Source organism: Sciurus carolinensis, chromosome 5, assembly GCF_902686445.1.
Source record: "Sciurus carolinensis chromosome 5, mSciCar1.2, whole genome shotgun sequence".
NCBI classification, from domain to species: Eukaryota; Metazoa; Chordata; class Mammalia; order Rodentia; family Sciuridae; genus Sciurus; species Sciurus carolinensis.
The window spans coordinates 145,217,727-145,237,924 of record NC_062217.1 but is presented as its reverse complement, the minus strand read 5'-3'; the positions used below and the strand labels follow the sequence as shown (position 1 = coordinate 145,237,924).

General features: G+C 39.7%; 1 protein-coding gene across 1 annotated transcript in view; it reads left to right on the top strand.

Annotated features, from left to right (window-relative positions):
- Blnk (B cell linker) overlaps nucleotides 1-18,882 on the top strand; it is a 71,526-nt gene extending 52,644 nt beyond the window's left edge. The window contains exons 9-17 of the mRNA XM_047553958.1: nucleotides 1,862-1,934; nucleotides 3,596-3,623; nucleotides 4,665-4,707; nucleotides 6,994-7,078; nucleotides 7,515-7,546; nucleotides 10,141-10,217; nucleotides 11,063-11,146; nucleotides 12,929-13,084; nucleotides 18,025-18,882. Of these exons, the coding sequence (XP_047409914.1) occupies nucleotides 1,862-1,934; nucleotides 3,596-3,623; nucleotides 4,665-4,707; nucleotides 6,994-7,078; nucleotides 7,515-7,546; nucleotides 10,141-10,217; nucleotides 11,063-11,146; nucleotides 12,929-13,084; nucleotides 18,025-18,144 (698 nt within the window). The 3' untranslated portion in view covers nucleotides 18,145-18,882. The remainder of the gene's footprint in view (nucleotides 1-1,861; nucleotides 1,935-3,595; nucleotides 3,624-4,664; nucleotides 4,708-6,993; nucleotides 7,079-7,514; nucleotides 7,547-10,140; nucleotides 10,218-11,062; nucleotides 11,147-12,928; nucleotides 13,085-18,024) is intronic.
- Nucleotides 18,883-20,198: the final 1,316 nt, after the last annotated feature.

Genomic DNA, 20,198 nt, shown 5'->3' with positions numbered 1-20,198 from the left:
GTCACCAGAAGTTATTTACGGAGAGGTGAAGGAAAGGGAAGACGTTGGCAGGGTGTTTAGAGATAGGAGGGAAAGGGAAGCACAGTAGAAAAGCCAGGCAGTGAGTCTAACAAAGATAATTTACCAAGCCTGAATAAGTCCTTGGCATTTAAGTAGCCGGAAACCCCCGGAAGGAAATTCTGACTTAGACCTTCTTTTTACTTCCTTATTTTTTGGACAAGAATTTTTTTTTCTCTTCTCTGAAACCTTCTATTAAAATCTATGAGGAGCCCAGGGATATTGGAGCAGTGTCAATCTTGAGTATTCGATTGTATACACTAGTTAACTAAACCCAGCTGGACTCATACTACATAATGAGATGTCATTTCAGTTTATTGTCACATGAAATGTAAAATTATCAGTGTAGTCTTTTTTTCCAAATAGCTTTTAAAAATCACATCCAAGTCAGGCAACCTGTAAGTAGGAGTGACACTGGAGGCGGCATTGCTTCATGGGGTCCTGGGGAAGGCTGCCCTTTGGAATCAAAACTATCCACTTTTTGCCATTGCTGTTCTTGTGTTTGGGAAGTTAGTCCTGTGCACAAACTGTGCATAGAAAAAGAGGAGCTGGGCTCTGGGCAGAAACCTGAGGGTCTCTCTCTAGTAAAGTCCATGAGAATAAACCAGGAGATCTCTTTTGAAATACTTTTTTTTTTTTTTTTTTTTTTTTGCAGTACTGGGGTTTGAACTCAGGGCCTTGTGCTTGCAAGGCAAGCACTCTACCAGCTGAGCTATCTCCCCAGTCCTTGAAATACTTTTTGAGGCCTTTTTCTCTTGTTAGTGTTCAGATGAGATGACCTGAGACTTACTGTCTTGCCTGTGAAGAAGGCAGAGGCCTCTGTCCACTCCTTCAAGACCCACACCCAGTGCTATTATGTGCTCTTATTATTGTCTCAGTGTTATTTCCGTGCTATCTTGCAAACTAAAATAATACATACTAAGGGAAGCAGGTCCAGTTCATGTTTACAAGTATCTCCTCTAAGTCCCTTGGGAATTGTGGACTTATCAATATAGTAGATTATTTTTTTGTTTTTCTTGAGATCAGGGATTGAACTCAGGGGCACTCAACCACTGAGCCACATCCCCAACCCTATTTTGCATTTTATTTAGAGACAGGGTCTAGTAGGTTCTTAATTAAATATTTATTCAATTTAATTTGATTCAACAAGGAGTCTTATCAGAACCCCCTTGGTTTCACTGAGTGACAATGTCCTAGCGCCCAGCATCTGCCTGAGAGGGAGCAGCCAGCAGACACTGAGGGTCAGCCTTAGCTCTGGCCTCTCCCCTCCAGGCCTTCCCTGTTCCTAGCTGTGAAGCTCTCTCTTGCCTCTCTTTCTTTCCTCTTTGTAATGATTGTCTGGCTCTGTCTTCAGGTAAGGGAGGTGGGTCAGGGGACAAGGACCTCTGGGTCCCTTCAATGACTTTGAAAGATTATATTTAGGGAGAAGCCTGCCACTTGTCCCAATCTGGCCATTTGTGCCCTAGGCAAAGGCCCTGAGAACTTGGCAGTGAACAAGGGAATATCCAATGTGAGGTGAAGTGCCATGTACTCTATGGAAGTGGGACTACGGGTGAGCAGGGTCTACACTGTGTGTCAGGCGTGGTGACTTTGACCTTGTCTTTCTCTCAGCACCTCCACAATGTACATCTGTACGGTATATAGATGCAAGTGTGAGCTCATGGCTTCACAACTAGCTATATATGCTTAACTGAAAGCAACAAGAGATGTGTATGTTTCTGAGTCTGTCAGAAAGGCCAGCCTCACTGAGACCATCAGCCACAGGTGCAGGACTCAGGGACTAACTGTGTGTGTGTTAATGCAGGTCGAAACAGTGGGTCCTGGGAATCCAAGTCACCTTCTTCACCAGCTGCACCGTCCCCACTGCCGAGGGTGGGGTGAGTACTTGCTTCGGGAAGCATCTCTGCGATATCTGGGAGGGTGGGATGCCAGCATCCTGCTGCCCTGCAGACTCCATGAGAAGCTCTCTTCTCCCTCCACCTCCTGATGCACTTGGATGAGGGGAGTCCCTGCTGAGATGGGAATCGAGGAGGCTATCCTCCCATCGAGTTTTAGCTAAATCTTGAGTTCATTGACTTTCCATGTTTCATACAACACCCTGACTTTTAGAGGCTCCAGCACCAAAATAATTTTGAGGCTTCCTAACAGGTTTCGTCTTTACTTTCGAATGGTCTATAAATAAATGTGTGTACCATCTGCAGCCTACATTAGGGCGCTCACAGCTACACCATGGAGGTTCCCTTACAGAGTGACACGAAGGGTTATTCTTTCTTACTGAATTCAAAGGGGCTTTGTAAATGGTCAGATGAATGTTGTAATGTGTTACTATTGCAAACAGTGACCCCATAAAATTATATTGGCTCAATAGGTTACTTTAAAAGCACACTTAAATATATTTATGTCTAGGCCTGGGGATATAGCTCAGTTCATAGAGTGCTTGCCTGTCAAGCCCAAGGTCCTGGGTTCAATTCCCAGCACCTCAAAAAAAAAAAAAAAAATATATATATATATATATATAGTGTCTGCATGGTTATAATCTTAACTCTGACTCTATAGAAACTAAAAGAGAAAAAGAAAAGCCTTCATTTCAGGGGTTTATGAACCCAAATTCTCCCCACTTCTCTTTTGGTTTAGTTTTATCACTTGAGGCAAGTTACTTAGTCTCTCTAAGCCTCTGTTTTCTTTTCTCTAAAATATGATGATAATATTCATTTTAAAGGGTCATTGTAAAAGGTTTAAATAATTGTGGAGACCCTAACCCATCTTAGGCTTCTTGCAGACACTGGGTGATTGTTGCTGTACCTCCCTTCTCCCCCTATGCTGCAGCTCCCAGCCAAAAACAGAGAGGAGAGGAAAGGTGGGGGGATTAAAATAAACACCTGAGAGAAGCACAAAACCTGAGCAATATTAGGTTCCTGGCTGTGTTGGAACCAGGACACCTAGAAATGTTAGTGAAGGCAAGGACATCTAGGGCCACAAGTCACAGTAGTTTGCAAACTTGTTTTGGCCTTGGATCTCTCTGAATGAAATCTTACACAGAAGCATAGCAGAGGATATTCACCTAGAAGCAGGGCGAAGGTTGGTGTGGGGAGCTACCACCTGCCCTGCCTCGCTGTCCTCTTGTCCCCACTGCTGCCCCAAGCAGAGGCTCAGGTGCCAGAGGGGACAGGGAGGGCTCTGCATACACACCTTGAAAATCCTGACTCTGGTCTTGTGTCACAGGTGGGAAAACCAAGGCTCAGATTTGCCACACAGTCAAGAGAAAGGGCCCAGGGTCACCATGTCATCAGAACTGAAGCAAGAGCTAGATCTGCTTCCTCCTGTTCATCTCCCCATAGCCATTCCTCATCTGTCAGTGGACTCTGCCTGAGTCAGGAGGGCATAACCCAGTCCTACTTCTGTCCCTCTCTGCCCTCCGAGGACAGCCTTCCTACCCACTCCTATCTCTTTCATTGTTCTAGTTTAACTCTGGGAGTAGATGGTAGCTACTTTTATCTTCACTGTGTTTTAACAAAGCTGATCTCTTTTTATTCCCCAGGAAAAAACCAGCTACACCACTGAAGACTGTAAGTTAATTTTGCATTTAAAAGTGCCTCATATTTTCTGCAGCGTTTATTCTTATCCACTTATTTGAAGTGGACAGTGCTTCCAGCTGTAGTGAATGCAGCAGTCTTAGCCACAAGCTGGTATGCAAATAGTCCAGAGGAACTTGGAATCCTCAGGTAGCCTGGAGGGTGCTGCCTAGGGGGAGCTCATCCTCACCCGACCCTGGTGGCTTCACTGAGGGTGTGCAGCAGATCAGCAGGGGTGGCCAGGCTTTCTGCCTCCCACCACCTCAGCTTTCCCCACAGAAACCCCTTGTGTCTTGCTGACACCCCAGCAAATGGCAAGCCATTGTCAATCAGGCACATAGACTCAGACTAAACTCAGATTCTGGCAGAACTTGGTGAACCTGGGCCACCCTGTTATACAAGGCAGCCCTGACCTGCTCTGGAACCTGACATTGACAATCCCTTAGCAAACACATAGAAAGTGGGGCCAAGAGACCGAAGCCTCTTCCAGATGTTGGATGCCCACTTCACAAGTGCTACTACTGGGCAGCCGCTGGGGTCACCATACCCATCAACCCTAATGATGGAATAGAGGGTTCCCACACCAAGATGACACTGTTTTTTCTGTGAGAACTTCCAACCAATTGTCATTTAATGCAAAGTTCGGGCTGAGGACTGTGTATTTATAATTGTTGTTGTGATTGAAAGACTAGCTAAGACTGGGCACAGTGGTGCATGCCTGTAATCCCAGCATCTCGGGAGTCTGAGACAAGAGGATCACGAGTTCAAAGCCAGCCTCAGCAATGTCGAGGTGCTAAGCAACTCAGTGAGACCTGTCTCTAAATTAAATATAAAATTGGGCTGGGAATGTGGCTTAGTGGCTAAGTGCCCCTGAGTTCAATGCCTGGTACCCCTCCCACCCCCCAAAAAGAAAGACTAGCTATGCATCAAAGAAAATTTTGCCAAAATGTTTATTTTAGTAATATTGCTTTGGCTTTTATTTCTATGCTCCACTATATCGACAATCCTTACCTTTTTTTTTTTCCCCTCACATAGACTCCAGTTGCCTCTCAACAGAATGCATCAAGTAGCTGTGAAGGTAAATCTATTATTGTGAAAAATGAGCATGTCCTTTAAAAGTAATTTTAATTAAGGATTTGTATGTAAATCTAATTCTATTTTTCTTTTACTCTTTGTAAGGCAATTGCAAATATGAAGTTGAATTTTCTAAATAGCCTTTCACTTTGCAATGAGTAGTGAGTAGCAAAGCTAGCTCACAACCTGAGCTTACCAGATAGGGTGTTTGGAGTAGACTACAGTACCTGCCAAATACCTGCCCATTTGCAGATAGGTATGACTGGCCAAGAAACTGTGCTGTCACCCTACATAGATGTAAAGACTCATTTAGAGCTATTAATATATCTTAGAAATATTTGAACAAGTTTCTTTTCTTTTTTTTTTTTTTCCAGTTCTTGGGATTGAACTCAGAGTCTCACACATGCTAGACAAATGCTCTACCATTGAGCTATATCCCCAGCCCTGAATGAGTTCTTTTTGCTAAGTTTTAAAACTGATGTTTTCAAATTCAAATGTCTTAGTACATCTTCAAATGCTCTTCTGCCTTTTTTTAAAATCATAACTCAAAAATCTTACCTTTTTTAATAACTTCCCCATTAAAATATTTACATTTGAAAAATATGTAATGGGTAGAAACAAAATGGCTTAGAATCATTCATAATATCAACACTTAAAACATTACATAGCATTCAAGTCCTACACCCATCTAATTCCATGCCCAAAGGTGCCCAGTACTAAAACCATAGTGAATGTTCCTCTCACTGCTTCCTGCATTAAGGCGGACATATCTACATAGATATGTATGTATACATAGATATGTATCTGCTTTCTCTGATGATGAACAATGCATCTTTCGTGATTGTGCCTACAACTCATACCTCCGCTTTAATTGCTCCATTAGTTTTTCCATTCTACTTCCCATGTGTTTCCCCCCAGGTTATCTGGAGACAACCTTCTTTTCTGCTCTTTCCCTGCCTTTCCTGTGATGCCTTCCTCTTCCTGGACATTCCACACATTCCTCACACGTTCTTCCATTCTTTGCAGTCTCTCCTGCCTGTTGAGCAGGGAACATAGGGTGATACAGAGGTTTCCAAGACTCCAAGCCTCTGTAGGAAGTAAGTTCAACCTTGTGCCAACTTCACGACTTTGGGAGCCTCCAAAACCAGGCTCAGGGCATGCATCCTACTGCTCAAGAGTCCTCCTTCTCAGAGGACTCCCAGTACAGGAACTTAGCTTGTCGCTTCTGGTGTATTTATTTCAAAAGCAGGGGTGATGGTCATCCAAACCCAAAACAAGGGAACAGCCTTCTGTCACCTCAAAGGAAGCCTCCAGTACAGCAGAGGCAAATCTGGTGTGGTCACAGCTCAAAAGCTGCTGGAACCTACTGTGGTCCTTGTACTATCTTTGGAAATTACCAGGTTTTAAAGTCATGAGCAAAACATGACAGGTCAAAGTAGCATTCAAAATACAGTTTACAAAGGTTCAAGGCTTCTGAACTTCAGAGTACCATAAGAAACCCTGAAGTCTATCCTACCACTTACAGCATTTAAATCTTTGAGTTCTTGCTACTTTTGTTCCTTTGGGCTTCCTATAACTCTCCATCTTTCTTCCCTGCCGGAGACTCACCTATACTAAGATTTTAACACATTCCCAAACCAAGAGGAAGAATAAAGCATTAAAATAATTTATGGATCATATTTATTAATGGTTCAGTAGTAAAGTTCCCCATGGGCTTCAACATAAATTTCTTACATTAGAGGTTTATGCCCATTTTCTATCCGTTCCTCAAGAAAAACAGTGAAATGCCAGTGAGATTAACATTACAGAGAACTTTCAATTTGATCCAATTAATTCTTCAAAAAGAGTGAATAATTCATGAATCCTGATGTTCACCTCTTACCAGTGACAAAGGGCTCCGCATCTTCTGACTAGTCAAGGCGTACTCTGTGGGGGGTGGGGGGAGGCTACATAGAAAGCTGGGGGCGATGCTGTCCTACATGGAAAGTAGGGTGCAGAGGGTGGCCAAGACCTGCTCATCATCTGGCACCGACCTGTGCTCACACATTTAAAATCCAGCCCCCACAGGCTCAGTCTCCATGTACACTGCCAGAGGTTGAGCACAGAGGTATATGGGTCAGAGTCCTGATGGCAGCAGACTGGCAGGGACACAGATCAATGATGTCCTGGAAGAAGACAGGTTCCTGAGAAGAATGTGACCAAATGTGGTTCTTCTAGGCTCATATGGCTGGGTTTAGGGATGGGGACAGACCTTCTACTCTATCCTAATATGAGAATTCTCCTAATCCAGAAAAGCCTGTACCTGCTGAACGCCACCGAGGGTCTAGTCACAGACAAGAGGCTGTGCAGTCACCAGTGTTTCCTCCTGCCCAGAAGTAAGAATCTTGTCCTTCAAACACAAGTTTCCTCTTGTTGCTATGGGAATTAGCATGTGCCTTGTGGCACTGCACAGTGACGCTAGCTTGTAGTGCTTAGTAAAGACCCAATATTTCATTGTCTTGAAATTATATTTTTAAAGTGTTCAGCAACTTTTATACTGTGTAGCATTGAAGAGGCCTATTGTCCGGGTAAATTATTAGACTTAGCTAAAATATAACACCTTAGTTGAGGCTCCTCCTTTGTCAAAGCCAAAGGAAACAATATTCCTTATCTTCAAGGTTTCCAGTGTCTCTCCTAGTTTTAAATATGTCTTATTGGTCATTGGGGTTGATTCCTTTGCAATGTGCCTGTTCAGAGCATTGTCAGTGTAAACAAACAAAAAAATCATATTGTGCTTTCCCCCTTTAATTAATTTGCAATTCTTCCTTTCAGACCTGTCCATCAAAAACCCATACCTCTGCCAAGTAAGTACAGTGGAGTCACCACCAGCAGCCTCAGGGAGGGGTTAAAGTCTGACTGGTATCTGATGGACCTAGGTTCTAGCACGACACTGTCACTCCTAGCTGCATGGTCTTTGGAACTTCTTTTGCTTGTTTCTTCATTTGTAAAAGGAGGGCAAGAATATTTGTTTCATAGAGTTGTTTTGAAAGGTAAATAGATGTGAGACAATATTTTTCTTTTTTTTTCTTTTTCAGTATTGGTTTAATATGGTACTGGTTGGATTTTTTATTTTTTTTTTTTTAGCAAATCACTATAATTGTCTTTAAAATAAAAAGAGAAAGTGAAACAAAATAAGAGAAGTACTTGGCATAATGCTTGGTACACAGAAAGTCCTTAATAAATGATACTATTTAATTTAAACCTAAAATACATCTTGATCATCAAGTATATCTACCAAGGATACCCTGAAAAAATTATCCAAGTATCTGGATAATTTTCCTAAAGCCAGCTTCACCCTAAAATTATATGAATCAGATCAGTCAGGCTCACAGAATGCAACTGCCCCAAAACCTTAATTTTATTTCTCTTCAGTGTTGGGGGGGAGTTCTACCTTATGTGGATAATTTGTAATATAGTCCAAAATAATTAATATTAAGCCCATTCAGATAAATAGAATAATTATCATTTACAAAAAATTTATGGGGGGCTTATAATAACATTTCTGATTCACCTGAAATAAATGAAACTTTTACTAAATAGTTTTTCTTATAATTCTGGCATCACAAACTGTAAAAATGATTTGGTCTTTTCTTTATTTAAAAAACTGGTATACCTTTTATTGTTTTTCAACCCCAGTCATTTTCCAATCATTACTAACCAGATGTGCCATATGCCAGGTGCCATGCCTGACACAGGATGGATCAAACAAAGACCCTGTCCTCCTGAGCTAGTACTCTGTGAACAAAACAGACAATATAAATAAACACACAACAAACAATACCACAGCGGGCACACACTAAGGTGCTTTAAAGAAAAACTGAATGGCTCAGGAGGACAGGGCTTTGGGCTGTTTTGTTGACTGCTGCACATCCCAGGGCCTTCATTTAGGCCATCTTCATTTGCCAGGCCTTCCGTCACTGCCCTTTGGTTACAACAATGGCTGCCTGCTTAGACTAGGCTGTAGAGTCTGAAGCATGTAGTTCCCCCAAACCTGATTCTCCTGCAGACTTCCCCATCGTAACACAGGTCAGAACCTCAGAGTCGCCTTGACTCCTCACTTGCCTTCTTCACACATCTTCCAGCTAGTCCATCAAATCATATCCAAAATTCATCCACCCTGCCACTCCCACTGCTGCGATGGGTTCCAAGACATCTCCAGCAAGAACCCCGACCTGCTTCCCCTCTTAGCTCTTGCCCCCTTCTACTTCCAGCCCTGCAGCCAGAGAGACTGTTACAGGCAGGCAGATCATGTCACTGCTCCGTTCCAAAACCTCCCAAAGCTTCCCACATTATGTTCATTAGAGCTGGAGTCATGGTAAGGGTCCCAGGAATCTGGCCCCCGCTCATCTCTTGTAAGATTCCTTTTCTTCTCCGTTTTTCTCACCACACTCCAGGCGCAACGACCCCCTTGCTATCCTCCAGTATCCCAGGTCTTATAGTCACAGTTCCCTCTGCCTGGACATTCTTTCCTGAGATGTTCATAAGCCTCCTCCCTCTCTACCAACAGATCCCACCCAAGTGTCACCTCAGCAGGACTTTCCTTCCCTGTTTATTGTTCTCAAGAGCATTTACAACTCTCTAATATAGTGTATATACTGACTCATTTCTTTATCGCCCTCAGCTCCAAGAGGGCAGGCACTTTGCTGCTTTGATGACTGTTCTACATCCCCAAGGCCTTTATCCACAGCAGGCACATAGAAGAAGGAAAGTGGGCAGGCAGGCAGCTGGATATTTTCTCTCTTTCAGGTGTCTCCACATTTAGACTGTAAACTGAGGGAGTTTATGTCTTAAGGTATAGATTCTCAAAGGATTTAGTCTCAGGACCACTTTAACACACTGAATATCATGGTGGATTCAAAGAATTTTGGTTTACATGTTTCTTCCTATTGATATTGAGTGTGTTAAGAATTAGAATGGAAACTTTCCAAACACTTGTTAAACAATTTTAAAATAATATGAAATTTATTACATGATAATTTAAAAATGTACGTTTATGAAAAATGATCTCACGTTCCAAACAAAAAACAAAAACAATTCAGTGGGAAGAATGGTGTTGTTTTACATTTTGCAAATAACTTTATGTCTGGAGTGATACAGACAGCTGGATACTCCTGTGGGTTTCTACATTCAATCTGTTGCAATGTTTTTCTGGTTGACAAATATGAAGAAAATTGGGCTTCATAGAGGTAGGTAATTAGACATAGTAAAGACCTCTCAAGTCCCTGAAAGGATCTGAGGGATTCATTCATGGGGTTCCTTGGACTACACTTTGAGAACCACTGTCTTAAGGATTTGGAGTGTGTGTATCTCCTGTAGCACCCAGCACAGCAACGAGGCATATGTGTAATAACTGCTCAAGAAACACTGACAATTAATTGATTTTTCAAATCCTTCACAGGATTTTCGGAAGGGGGAAGCCCAACAGTGGATGGACCATCTCCCAGCTTTTCATCTAATTCCACTTTTTCAGAACAGGTATATCATGATATGGTTAAATTGTTACTAGGAAGCTGCAGGAAAGGGTGTTTCTTTGGGGAAGAGAAAATCAGGAAAAGTTTTGGGAACAGAACCTGTATTTTAAGTTGGTTTTGTAAGTTGTCGTTTTCCAAGGGGTACAAAATATCCTGGGTTTTGTTTTTTTTTTTTTCAATGACTAAGACCTGCTCCATTTAATTCCAATTTGTATTCCAGATGCCCTGAATAACAATTTGGGTTTCTTCAAAATAGCAAGGAAATGTGTTATGTTCGTTGTTCTTCCTCTCACATGGATTTATTTAAACTTTGTAATTTCCTCAGAATAGACCTGTGAAGGCTTATAATATTAAAACACATATAAAATGGTACAGCTTATAGAGTCAGAAAAAGGACTCCATGCACACTTGAACAAATCTCTGAGCTTAGATAAAAATGTAAGATAGAGGTGATAGCATGAATCCTTGCTCTCAAGAATCAAATAAGATAATATTCATAGAAACACTTTGGAAATTATTAAGCACTCCACAAGTCAACAAGGATAAGAGCACAGTGGAGGGACTGTAGCTTATTTATGAGAAGGAAATAAATGGTTCAGGAACCTGACAGCATTTAGTTATGTGCAAGCACTGAATTTAGTAGCCAAGACCAAACAGGAAAGAGTCAGGGACATAATTCTTGTGGTTGGCCAAAGGAAGCGCTAACTCATTTTAATGTTATTGTTACAAATCTACGATTTTGGTTCCTGTCTTGGTTGTGCAAAATGGATCTTTGTTTCCAGTGTGCAGAAGTTGCAGAGTCTTCTAAGGACCAGCTTGTGTTTATCTAACAATATCTGCCTTTCACAGGAAGCTGACATTCACGGTAAACCATGGTATGCTGGTGCCTGCGATCGCAAGTCTGCTGAAGAAGCGTTGCACAGATCTAACAAGGTTTGCTCATCTTTAAACTGCTGTGCCCTCCACCTACAATAGACACAGCTGCCATCCCGATCAATGCTGATTATGTAATCTCAACAATATGGATGCAGGAGTCTTTTTACTGAATCAAGAGTAACTGTCTCCTCTCTCCAATCCCTCCTTGCTCCTCCACCTCCTCCTACCAGTCCTTTCTTCTCAAGGCTCTAATGCTCTCCAAACAGTGGCAGAGAAAAGGATTCCAGGGAGGTATCTGGAAGGTGTGTTCCGACATGAGCTCCCAGGAATGAGCAGGGACAGGCTGATTTGGATTGATTGATGGGATTAAAGATTTGGGTCCAAATGGCCAAATGGGTCAAAAAAAACCCGGAAATAAAATTTTTTGAGGGCCTAACCCCAGTCATGTAAGAACACTGTGGATGGCTTGGACAACCCAAGAGTAAAACGTTGCTTCCTTCTCCGTCAGAATATGCAGGACTTACATACCATTGTTCTCCGCTGCCATTGTTCTAGTCCTCCCTCTACAATTGATACCCCCCTGGTGCCTCATTAAGTCTCTGGTTTGATGAAACTTATAAGCATTGGATTCTCAGGAATTTATGTGTCTATATTATTCCAGGTTCTGGCACATTAAAAATTATTTTGTTCATAGCCCACTTGGAGGAAACCTTGGCTGGATATAAAATCCTTAGCTTGAGTCTTTTAAAATATTGGTCTGTTGGTTTACCTAGTTCTGTATGAGCCTCTTGAGAAGCCTGAGGCTAAGGTCATTTTCTTGTCCTTTGAGAGGTTAGTTTGAAGACTCTGCAACTTTCTTTTCTTTTCTTTTTTTTAGTATAATAATGTTATTCGAATATATCTCTGAGTTCATTGTTCCAGGTCAATTTTCTCAAGTAGACAGAAGTCATTGCAATATATAGTTGTGTGTTTTCTCAAATGATAGTCTTAAAGGGTAGTTCTGTTGCTTTTTTTCTTCTTCTTCAAAGACTCAAATTACATGCATTTTAGACTCTCTTTCTTTTTTCTCCTTTTTTTCTCCTTTTTCCCTCTTGAGTTACTGAGGATTGAACCAGGAGCCTTGAACAGGCTGGGCAGGCACTCTGCCACTGAGCTACATCCCCAGTCTTTTTTTTTTTTCCCTTTGAGACAGGGCCTAGCTTAGTTGCCCAGGCTGACCTTGAGCTTGGGGTCCTCCTGCTCAGCCTCCCAAGCAGCTGGGATAACAGGTGTGTGCACCACACCTTGTGCAACTCTCATTATTTAAATGTCTTGGTTGTGTGCACACCTTCCTCCAGTGTTGTGAACTAAATCTTCATTTGAGTCTATTTAGTTCCTGGGTATTTTGTGATTTTTTTCTTCGTTTCTAAGATACATTTTTCCTTTTCCTCAAATTCTTGCCTGAGTTTGACCAGCTCTGGTTGCATTTCTTTGTCCTGCTTTTCATTTTTTGTTTTTACTTCCTTTAAAATTTTTTTTTAGTTGTAGATGAACACAGTACCTTTATTTTATTTATTTTTATTTATTTGTGTGGTGCTGAGGATCGAATCCAGTGCCCCACACATGCGAGGCAAGCGCTCTACCACTGAACCACGACCCCAGCCCCTGTATGTAGATTTCTATATTTAGTTGAACTATTTTCTTGGAATAAAATAAAATAAAATTGAATAATCGATAATAAAAAATATAGCTTAATAATCACCTTTTGAATAGAATATAGGTATTCTTTGTAAATCAACTTGTAGCCTGTACAAACATAAATAATACTAACTATAATTGTGATTTTCTTTTATTAAACAGGATGGATCATTTCTTATTCGGAAAAGTTCTGGCCATGATTCCAAACAGCCATATACACTAGTTGTATTCTTTAATAAGCGAGTATATAATATTCCTGTGCGATTTATTGAAGCCACGAAACAATATGCTTTGGGCAGAAAGAAAAATGGTGAAGAGGTCAGTAATTTTCCTTTTATTTCCACTCCATAACTACCCATGGAACACAGTGGCTTCACACTGTATTAGGTGCTTCGAGATGAAGAAAAAGGGTATGAATACTTAGACCTAGGCTTGCGTACATGTCATAAATAGAAAACAAGATAAAAGGCTTTATTTCAGAAGTATTTCCTATGAGAAAACAGAAAAGAGGAAAGAGTGGTACGATGTACATCCTAGTGCTTTTACCTGGCTACTTACTGAGGTTCATCTGACCTAAGATACTCGCCCAAAAGGATGTATAAATCAAGGTTGGAATGTCATGCAGAATTAGGGTTCTAAAAGTCAAAGTCATGGTAGAGCTGCAAAGTCAAGACCTGGAAAATCAACTCTGGTGCCAAGGTAGGTGAGCAGGGAAGAATCCAGAAAAGATGTGGGAACTTGATTTAAAATGGCCCTTGGATCAGAATGAGCTTATGAGCCTGCAGCATGGAAAAAAAAAAATAGCATGGGTCTTAAATATCAACCAGACATGAACTTCAACACATCTGTTGTCTGGACTAGCCTAAACTTAGCATAGCTCAGTTTAGCTGGCCTGTTCCTGTAAGGGTCCCTGAAATATGAGTCAGAATAATCCACGGATGGTCCAGACAGGAGGTGAAACTTGTTCTGGTCTTAAATGATGGGTTGAATTTGAATTAGTAGAATGAAAGTTGGAGGAAGAAAAAGAAAAAAGTAGAGAGGGCAATCTAAGCAGAGAAAACAACATAAAGTTCAAGAAATATTTGTTGTCCAGATTCCTTCAGAAAGAGCCACGCCCATTCCAAACCCAGCACTTGTAAGAAGGTGTCACAATTGCTGAAGGGCAGCCATCTTCTCCACTGGATGAGGCCAGGGACCATGTCTTGTTCACCTATTTCCAGAACCAGAATACAATGGCTGGCTTCAATGAATACTTGATAAATATTTATTAAATAAATGAATCGAATTGTTGGTTGAGTAGTTATAAGTAGGAAAATAGATAAAAAGTTCTTGTGTATTTTTTCTTTAGCTTTTCAGAAAAACTGTGGTAAAAGTACTTATCATAAGCATATACTCTTACCATCATTGCCATTTTTTGGTGTAATGTAGTCAGGTTAATAATGTTTACATTGTTGTGAAACAGATCTCCCTACATTTTTTATCTTCTAGAGCTGAAATTCTATATTCACTAAAAAGCTCCCCCTGTCCCCTTCCTCCAGCCCCTGGTAGCCAGCATTCTACTTTCTGTTTTTGTGTATTTGACTACTCTGGGTATCTCATATAAGTGGAATCATATAGTATTTGCCTTCTTATGACTGGCTTATTTTCCTAAGCACAATGTCCTCAAACTTCTTCTATGTGGTAGCATGTGACAGGACTTCCTTCCTTTTTAAGGCTACATAGTATTTTATTGTGTATACACTGTATTTTGTTTATCTATTCACCCACTGATGGACATTTGGGTTGCTTCCACTTTGGGGCTATTGTGAATGGTGGTACTATAATCATGAGTGTACAAATTCCTCTCCAAAACCCTGATTTTAATTCTTGTGGATATATATCCAGAAGTGGGATTGCTGGATCATATCATACTTCTATTTTAAATTTTTTGAAGAATAACCACACTTTTCCATTGTACTTAAACCTTTTTAAAATCCCACCAACAGTGTACAAGAGTTCGACTTCTTTACATTCCCACTGACCCTTGTTATTGTATGTGTGTATGTGTGTGTGTGCATGTTTGTGTACCATCCTATGAAAATGAGGTGACATTTCATTGTAGTTTTGATTTGTATTTCTCTGATAATATGAATCTTTTCATAAGCTTGTTGGCCACTTGTATATCATCTTTGGAGAAATGTCTATTCAAAACAGTTTTCCACTTTTTGGTCTGATTGTTTCACCCTTTTCGTTGTTGTGCTTTAGGGGTTCTTTATATATTCTGAATATTAACCTCTCAACAGATAAATGATTTGCAAATATTTTCCCCATTTGTTAGGTTACCTTTTCACTTTGTTGATTGTTCTCTTTGATGATCAAAATGGTTTTAAGTCTAATGTAGTCTTATTTTCTATATTTGGTTTTGCTGCCTGTGTTTTTTAGTGTCATTATTAAATCCAGTGTCACAAAGCTTTTCCCTTATGGTCTTCTGGATTTTTATGGGTTTTGGGTTTTTTTTTTAAAGTCTCAATTATAAAATGCAAAACTCTTAATTCAGAGACCACTAAGACTAAACTTGGCTTTTAAGTTGTAGATTATAAGTTGTAGAAAAAAAATGCATTGCCATTTAACATAAGTTAAACTCTTAACAGAATTGCCTTTCCTTGTTCATAAAACTCTCATTCTTGCTGACAATGTTATCTTACAAATTTTTAAAAATTCTCCTTAATTACAATCAATGGTAGGAGATAGTGGTGATTCTGGTGGGAAACAGTGAGTTTGGAGGGAGGATTTCATTTTAAAACCTCCTCTGGTGTCTAGCTCTTTTCTATGAGGCTTGAAGTTGGGTGAAGGAGCTGTCCTTCTTAGAGGTCCTGAAATTCTCTCATAAATTTTGAGCTCCCAGAGGGGCTGTGGGCTCCCTTGTTCTTCTAGGAAGTTCTTAGCCTATTCCAGAATTTATAGACCAGTACTTCACCCCATTCCCAACATATCCATCTCCTGAGCCAAAACATTAGTATATTATTATAATGGCATCTGAATGTACTGACAGTTCAAACTCTTACTTAAATTATCTATAGTAAGGAAATCATGTCTCCATATATTGATCATCTGAATGGAAAATGAAAATTCTGGTTACATGATCCTGACTGTGTGTATATATTTTTTTTCAGAAGTGTGTGCATTTGTGTTTGTGTATATACGGGTCAATAAAGTAACCAACTTATTAATTGTTTAACTTTTCATACAGTTGTTTTGGCATTGGATGATGTAGTATTAATTTTACAGTTTAGACAACTGTCTGCTTTACCTTTGGCCATGAGATTTTGAGTTATCAAATAATTTTTTTCTGTGTATATGTGAATATCTCAAACTCAATGTGACAAAAAAAAAAAAAAAACAGAACTGAGGGAAAACTGCAACTACATTATGCCTGATTCATCTTTTGGTTAAATTTGATATGCTTCAATTCCATTCCCTACTTCAAATATTTCAATTCAAGTCAAGGCCCTACTGCAAACATTTCAGTCCTCAAACACTGCAACAGAACAATACTCAAAAATGATTCAGGGACTAGATGGAGAGAATGGGGTTTTCACTAGTGTGTCTCTTCTGTGCTTCCTGGGTTAAGAACACACTTTTTCACTTATGGTCCATTTCAGAGAGGCTGTGGTATTTTATTTCCCAGTCCTTTAGTCTAGAAATTTAATTTCCAGCTGCATTTGGTTTTACAACTTTCTATGCCAAACAATGCATGTATTATGGGATTTGTCACAAAATAATTTCATTGGTGATTGCAAGAGGGACGGATAATTGAAAAGAAATAAGAAATAAGGAATAAAAGTATTTGAAGTTCCCTCTCCTCTCTTACCTAACATTCGGAGAGCCAGTTATTTAAGAGACAACTGGTATCTCATTTGAAAAAGTTAACCGATATTCTGAATACTTTATTCAAAATGGAGAGTTTGGAAGTCATTCAAACAATTAATGAAGGCTTTTAATTTTTTCTATTCCAGATGTTTTTATTTATCTGAAAAATTAAGAGACAAGAAAATAAACCGATATTAATTTCTAAGTTCTCAGCACTGCTTAGGATAATTACCATTTTAAAAAATTATTCTAAATGTATTTATTTGATGATTATGAACTGTTGCACTCCTGTATCCTCAATGTATTTCATTTCACTATCTGGGTTACATTTATTTAATCTTACATTGAAAACTTTGAAGACTTTTCATAACAAAATTTGTGACATCCTTAAATTAAAACCCGCATACAAGAGAAATTAAAACACAAAATAATAATCTATATAGTGAGAGTCTGTCATGAAATTTCATTGTAAATTAGGCACTAAGTTAACTCTAGTAACCAAGCATGTATGGAAATATGAGGGTTTATAAAGCTTTCTTTACATGTTGAAGAGAAAAAAAAACATAAATTTATCTAGGAAATAATTTTTTCCAGTACTAATTTCTAAGGTTAATTTATTACATTGGTCTTTGCATTTTAGTCAGCTTCTGTCACTATAATACCTTAGATATTATAGATATCTGAGGTAGATAATATTCTACCTCACTAGAATACCTGAGATAACCAATTTACAAAGAGAAAAAGGTTACTTTTCTCACAGTTTTGGATGTTTCAGTCTGTAATAATTGGCTCTGTTGGTTGGACCTGTGGCAAGACAACGGAACATGGTGGGAATGCATGATGAAAAAAAAAAGGTAGAGAAAGTGACCAGAGTCCCTGTATTACCCCTTGAGGGCAATACACTCAGTGAACTAAAGACCTCCCACTAGGCCCCACCTCTTAAAGTTTTCATTACCTTCCAATACACCCCCGAGAACCGAACTATTAACACATGAACCTTTGGGAGTCATTCAAGGTCCACACCACAGCATCCTGTATTTAAGACTTGGTGACCTAATAATCTATGTGTTTGTAAAGAATACAAAAAATTCATCACATGATAGTTTCATGTTTGACATTGAAAAAAAAGCAAGATGTTAAAATGTTGTATCATAACTCTGTGAAGTAATAACTCCAAGAAGTTATACTAATTGAGGATACCAGTGTGTTTTAGTCTTACTAAATATAGGAAAATCCAGACTGTGCCACCCTGTAGGGTTCAGCCTGTTAAAGTCACACCTTTGGGGGTAGAATGTCAGCTAAGACCTGATAATTTTACCCGGTAGAGAAAGGGGGAGAAGATGAGAGGAGCAGAACGTGAAGTTAACGTGAGTGCCAATATCTAACTCATTTATATTTTCTTCCTCTAGTACTTTGGAAGTGTTACTGAAATCATCAAGAATCATCAGCACAGTCCCCTGGTTCTTATTGACAGTCAGAATAACACAAAAGATTCCACCAGACTGAAATATGCAGTTAAAGTTTCGTGAAGAAAGAAAAAGAAGGTCAATATCTTTGCTTCAGATATTTCCCTCAAGTTTCTCCTTTTGAGAAGAAGTACCCAAACTTCATATTTTGGATTATGAATCATGAATAATAAAATAGAAGATAAAGGCAGTTATTGAGGTGGTCATCCACTCCTTTTTAAGATGCTCACATGCACTTACTCAGTCTGTTGCCTGACCTGAGGAACTAATACCTGGGGAGGTTGAGTTACCATGCTACTAATATTCTTCAAACAAATGTATTTAAAAGAAACAGGAATAAAATATTTTCAGTCTTATAAGAAAGGAACGCTGTATTTTTAGTGTGTATGTATGTGGTGGGGGCGTTGCTGGGGACCCAACCCAGGACCTTGCATATGCTGAGCAAGTGCTTTACCACTGAGCTACATCCACCATCAAGAACACTATATTTCAAAACAAGAAAATTATACTCTTGGATAAACAAAGATGTTGAAAATTTAGGCCCCACAATGGTTACTAGGCACAAATGTAGCTGAATTGTCTATTATCAGTGCTCTGACAATTATGCCTTGTTAAAATTTTAATGTGTAGGAAACAAAGTATTATAGGCAATGTATGGCATTTCTAAGTACAGACAAGGTGGATGCATTGGATTCTTTTTTATGTGCCCCCAACCATGGGAGATGTATATGGAAATGAACTTTCTGGACGTTCTCCAAGATTATGCAGCTAGCTTTGCTTATTAAAAATAATTATACCCTCTTTGATTTGCATGCCTATAAAATGGAACCTAAACTTGATATGAGGTTCAAAGCAAGAGACAGATAAACGAGATGGGAAAGCCAGTTCCAAGGAAAACATCCAGCAGAACAAGGACAGAAAAGCAGATATTGATGAACGCTAAAGGAATAAAAAGTACCTCTGTGAGCAGCCATGGCCACGTTCTGACATCAGCCCAGCAGTGTATTATGCTTTGTTGTATCAAAGCCCTCTCTTTTACTGTGTATTTTAGACTACACTGGAATGATGGAGCAAGTAATTAAGACGAATAATTAAGATGAGAAACACAACTGATCACTGAATAAGATAACAGTATCTGCAAGTGTTCTGAAAGGTAGAAGGTAATGATTTCAGAGTAACTCACAGACTCACTTTGCAAAGATAATGGCAATTTTAAATGTCATACTTTCATGATAACTATGTTATGGATTGAAACGTGTCCAGGGTTTTTACAGGTGTAGCCATGTTCAGGTGAGGCCAAGAAGGTTAGGGACTAATCCAGTGACTGGCGTCTTTCTGAAAAAGAGATTTGGACACAGACAGAGATATGCACAGACAGAGACCATGCAGAGACACCCAGGGAGAACACCATGTGCAGATGAGAGATCAGAGTGACACACCTAAAGCCTAGGAGTGCCAGAGATTGCTGGCAAACCTACAGAAGGCAGGAAGAAACAAGGACAGCCATATCCCTTACAGGTTTCAACCCTGCTGACACCTCGACTGCAGACTTCAAGCATCAAAACTGGAAGACAACAAATTTCTGGGATTGTTAAACCACCCGGATTGTGGTAGTTTGTTATGACAACCCTAGAAAACGAATACAATTGATATATACTTTCTACAATGAAATTAGATCGGTATGGTTTTGGGAAATTTTGTATATAGAAAGTTTTCATTCCCCTTTTAAGTAAATAATGGAATCATTTAGAATGTATTAAAGAGGACACTTCACAACTTAAAGAAAATGGGTCATCTTTTGTAAAGCAAAGAACCCATGCACAGTATGAAGTATTAGTTCTCTATCAGCTTTCTTCAGTGTAAGTAAATCTGTGTGAGTAAATCCTCATTCATTTCTTCTACTGCCACAAGGACCCTGGCTCCATCACAACCTCTTTTGCCTGGTCCCCACTCTCCTCCCCCAAGTGGCCTATCCCAGAAGGTGGAGGATCATAACTGTTATGCTAATCCAAAATTGGTTGATAGTCAGTACTGCTGGACTGTATTTATTGGAGCAGAGGCTGGGAGACCCAGGAGATAAGCCCTTCTCTGCAGAGGAATTCTCTTTGTCACAGTGT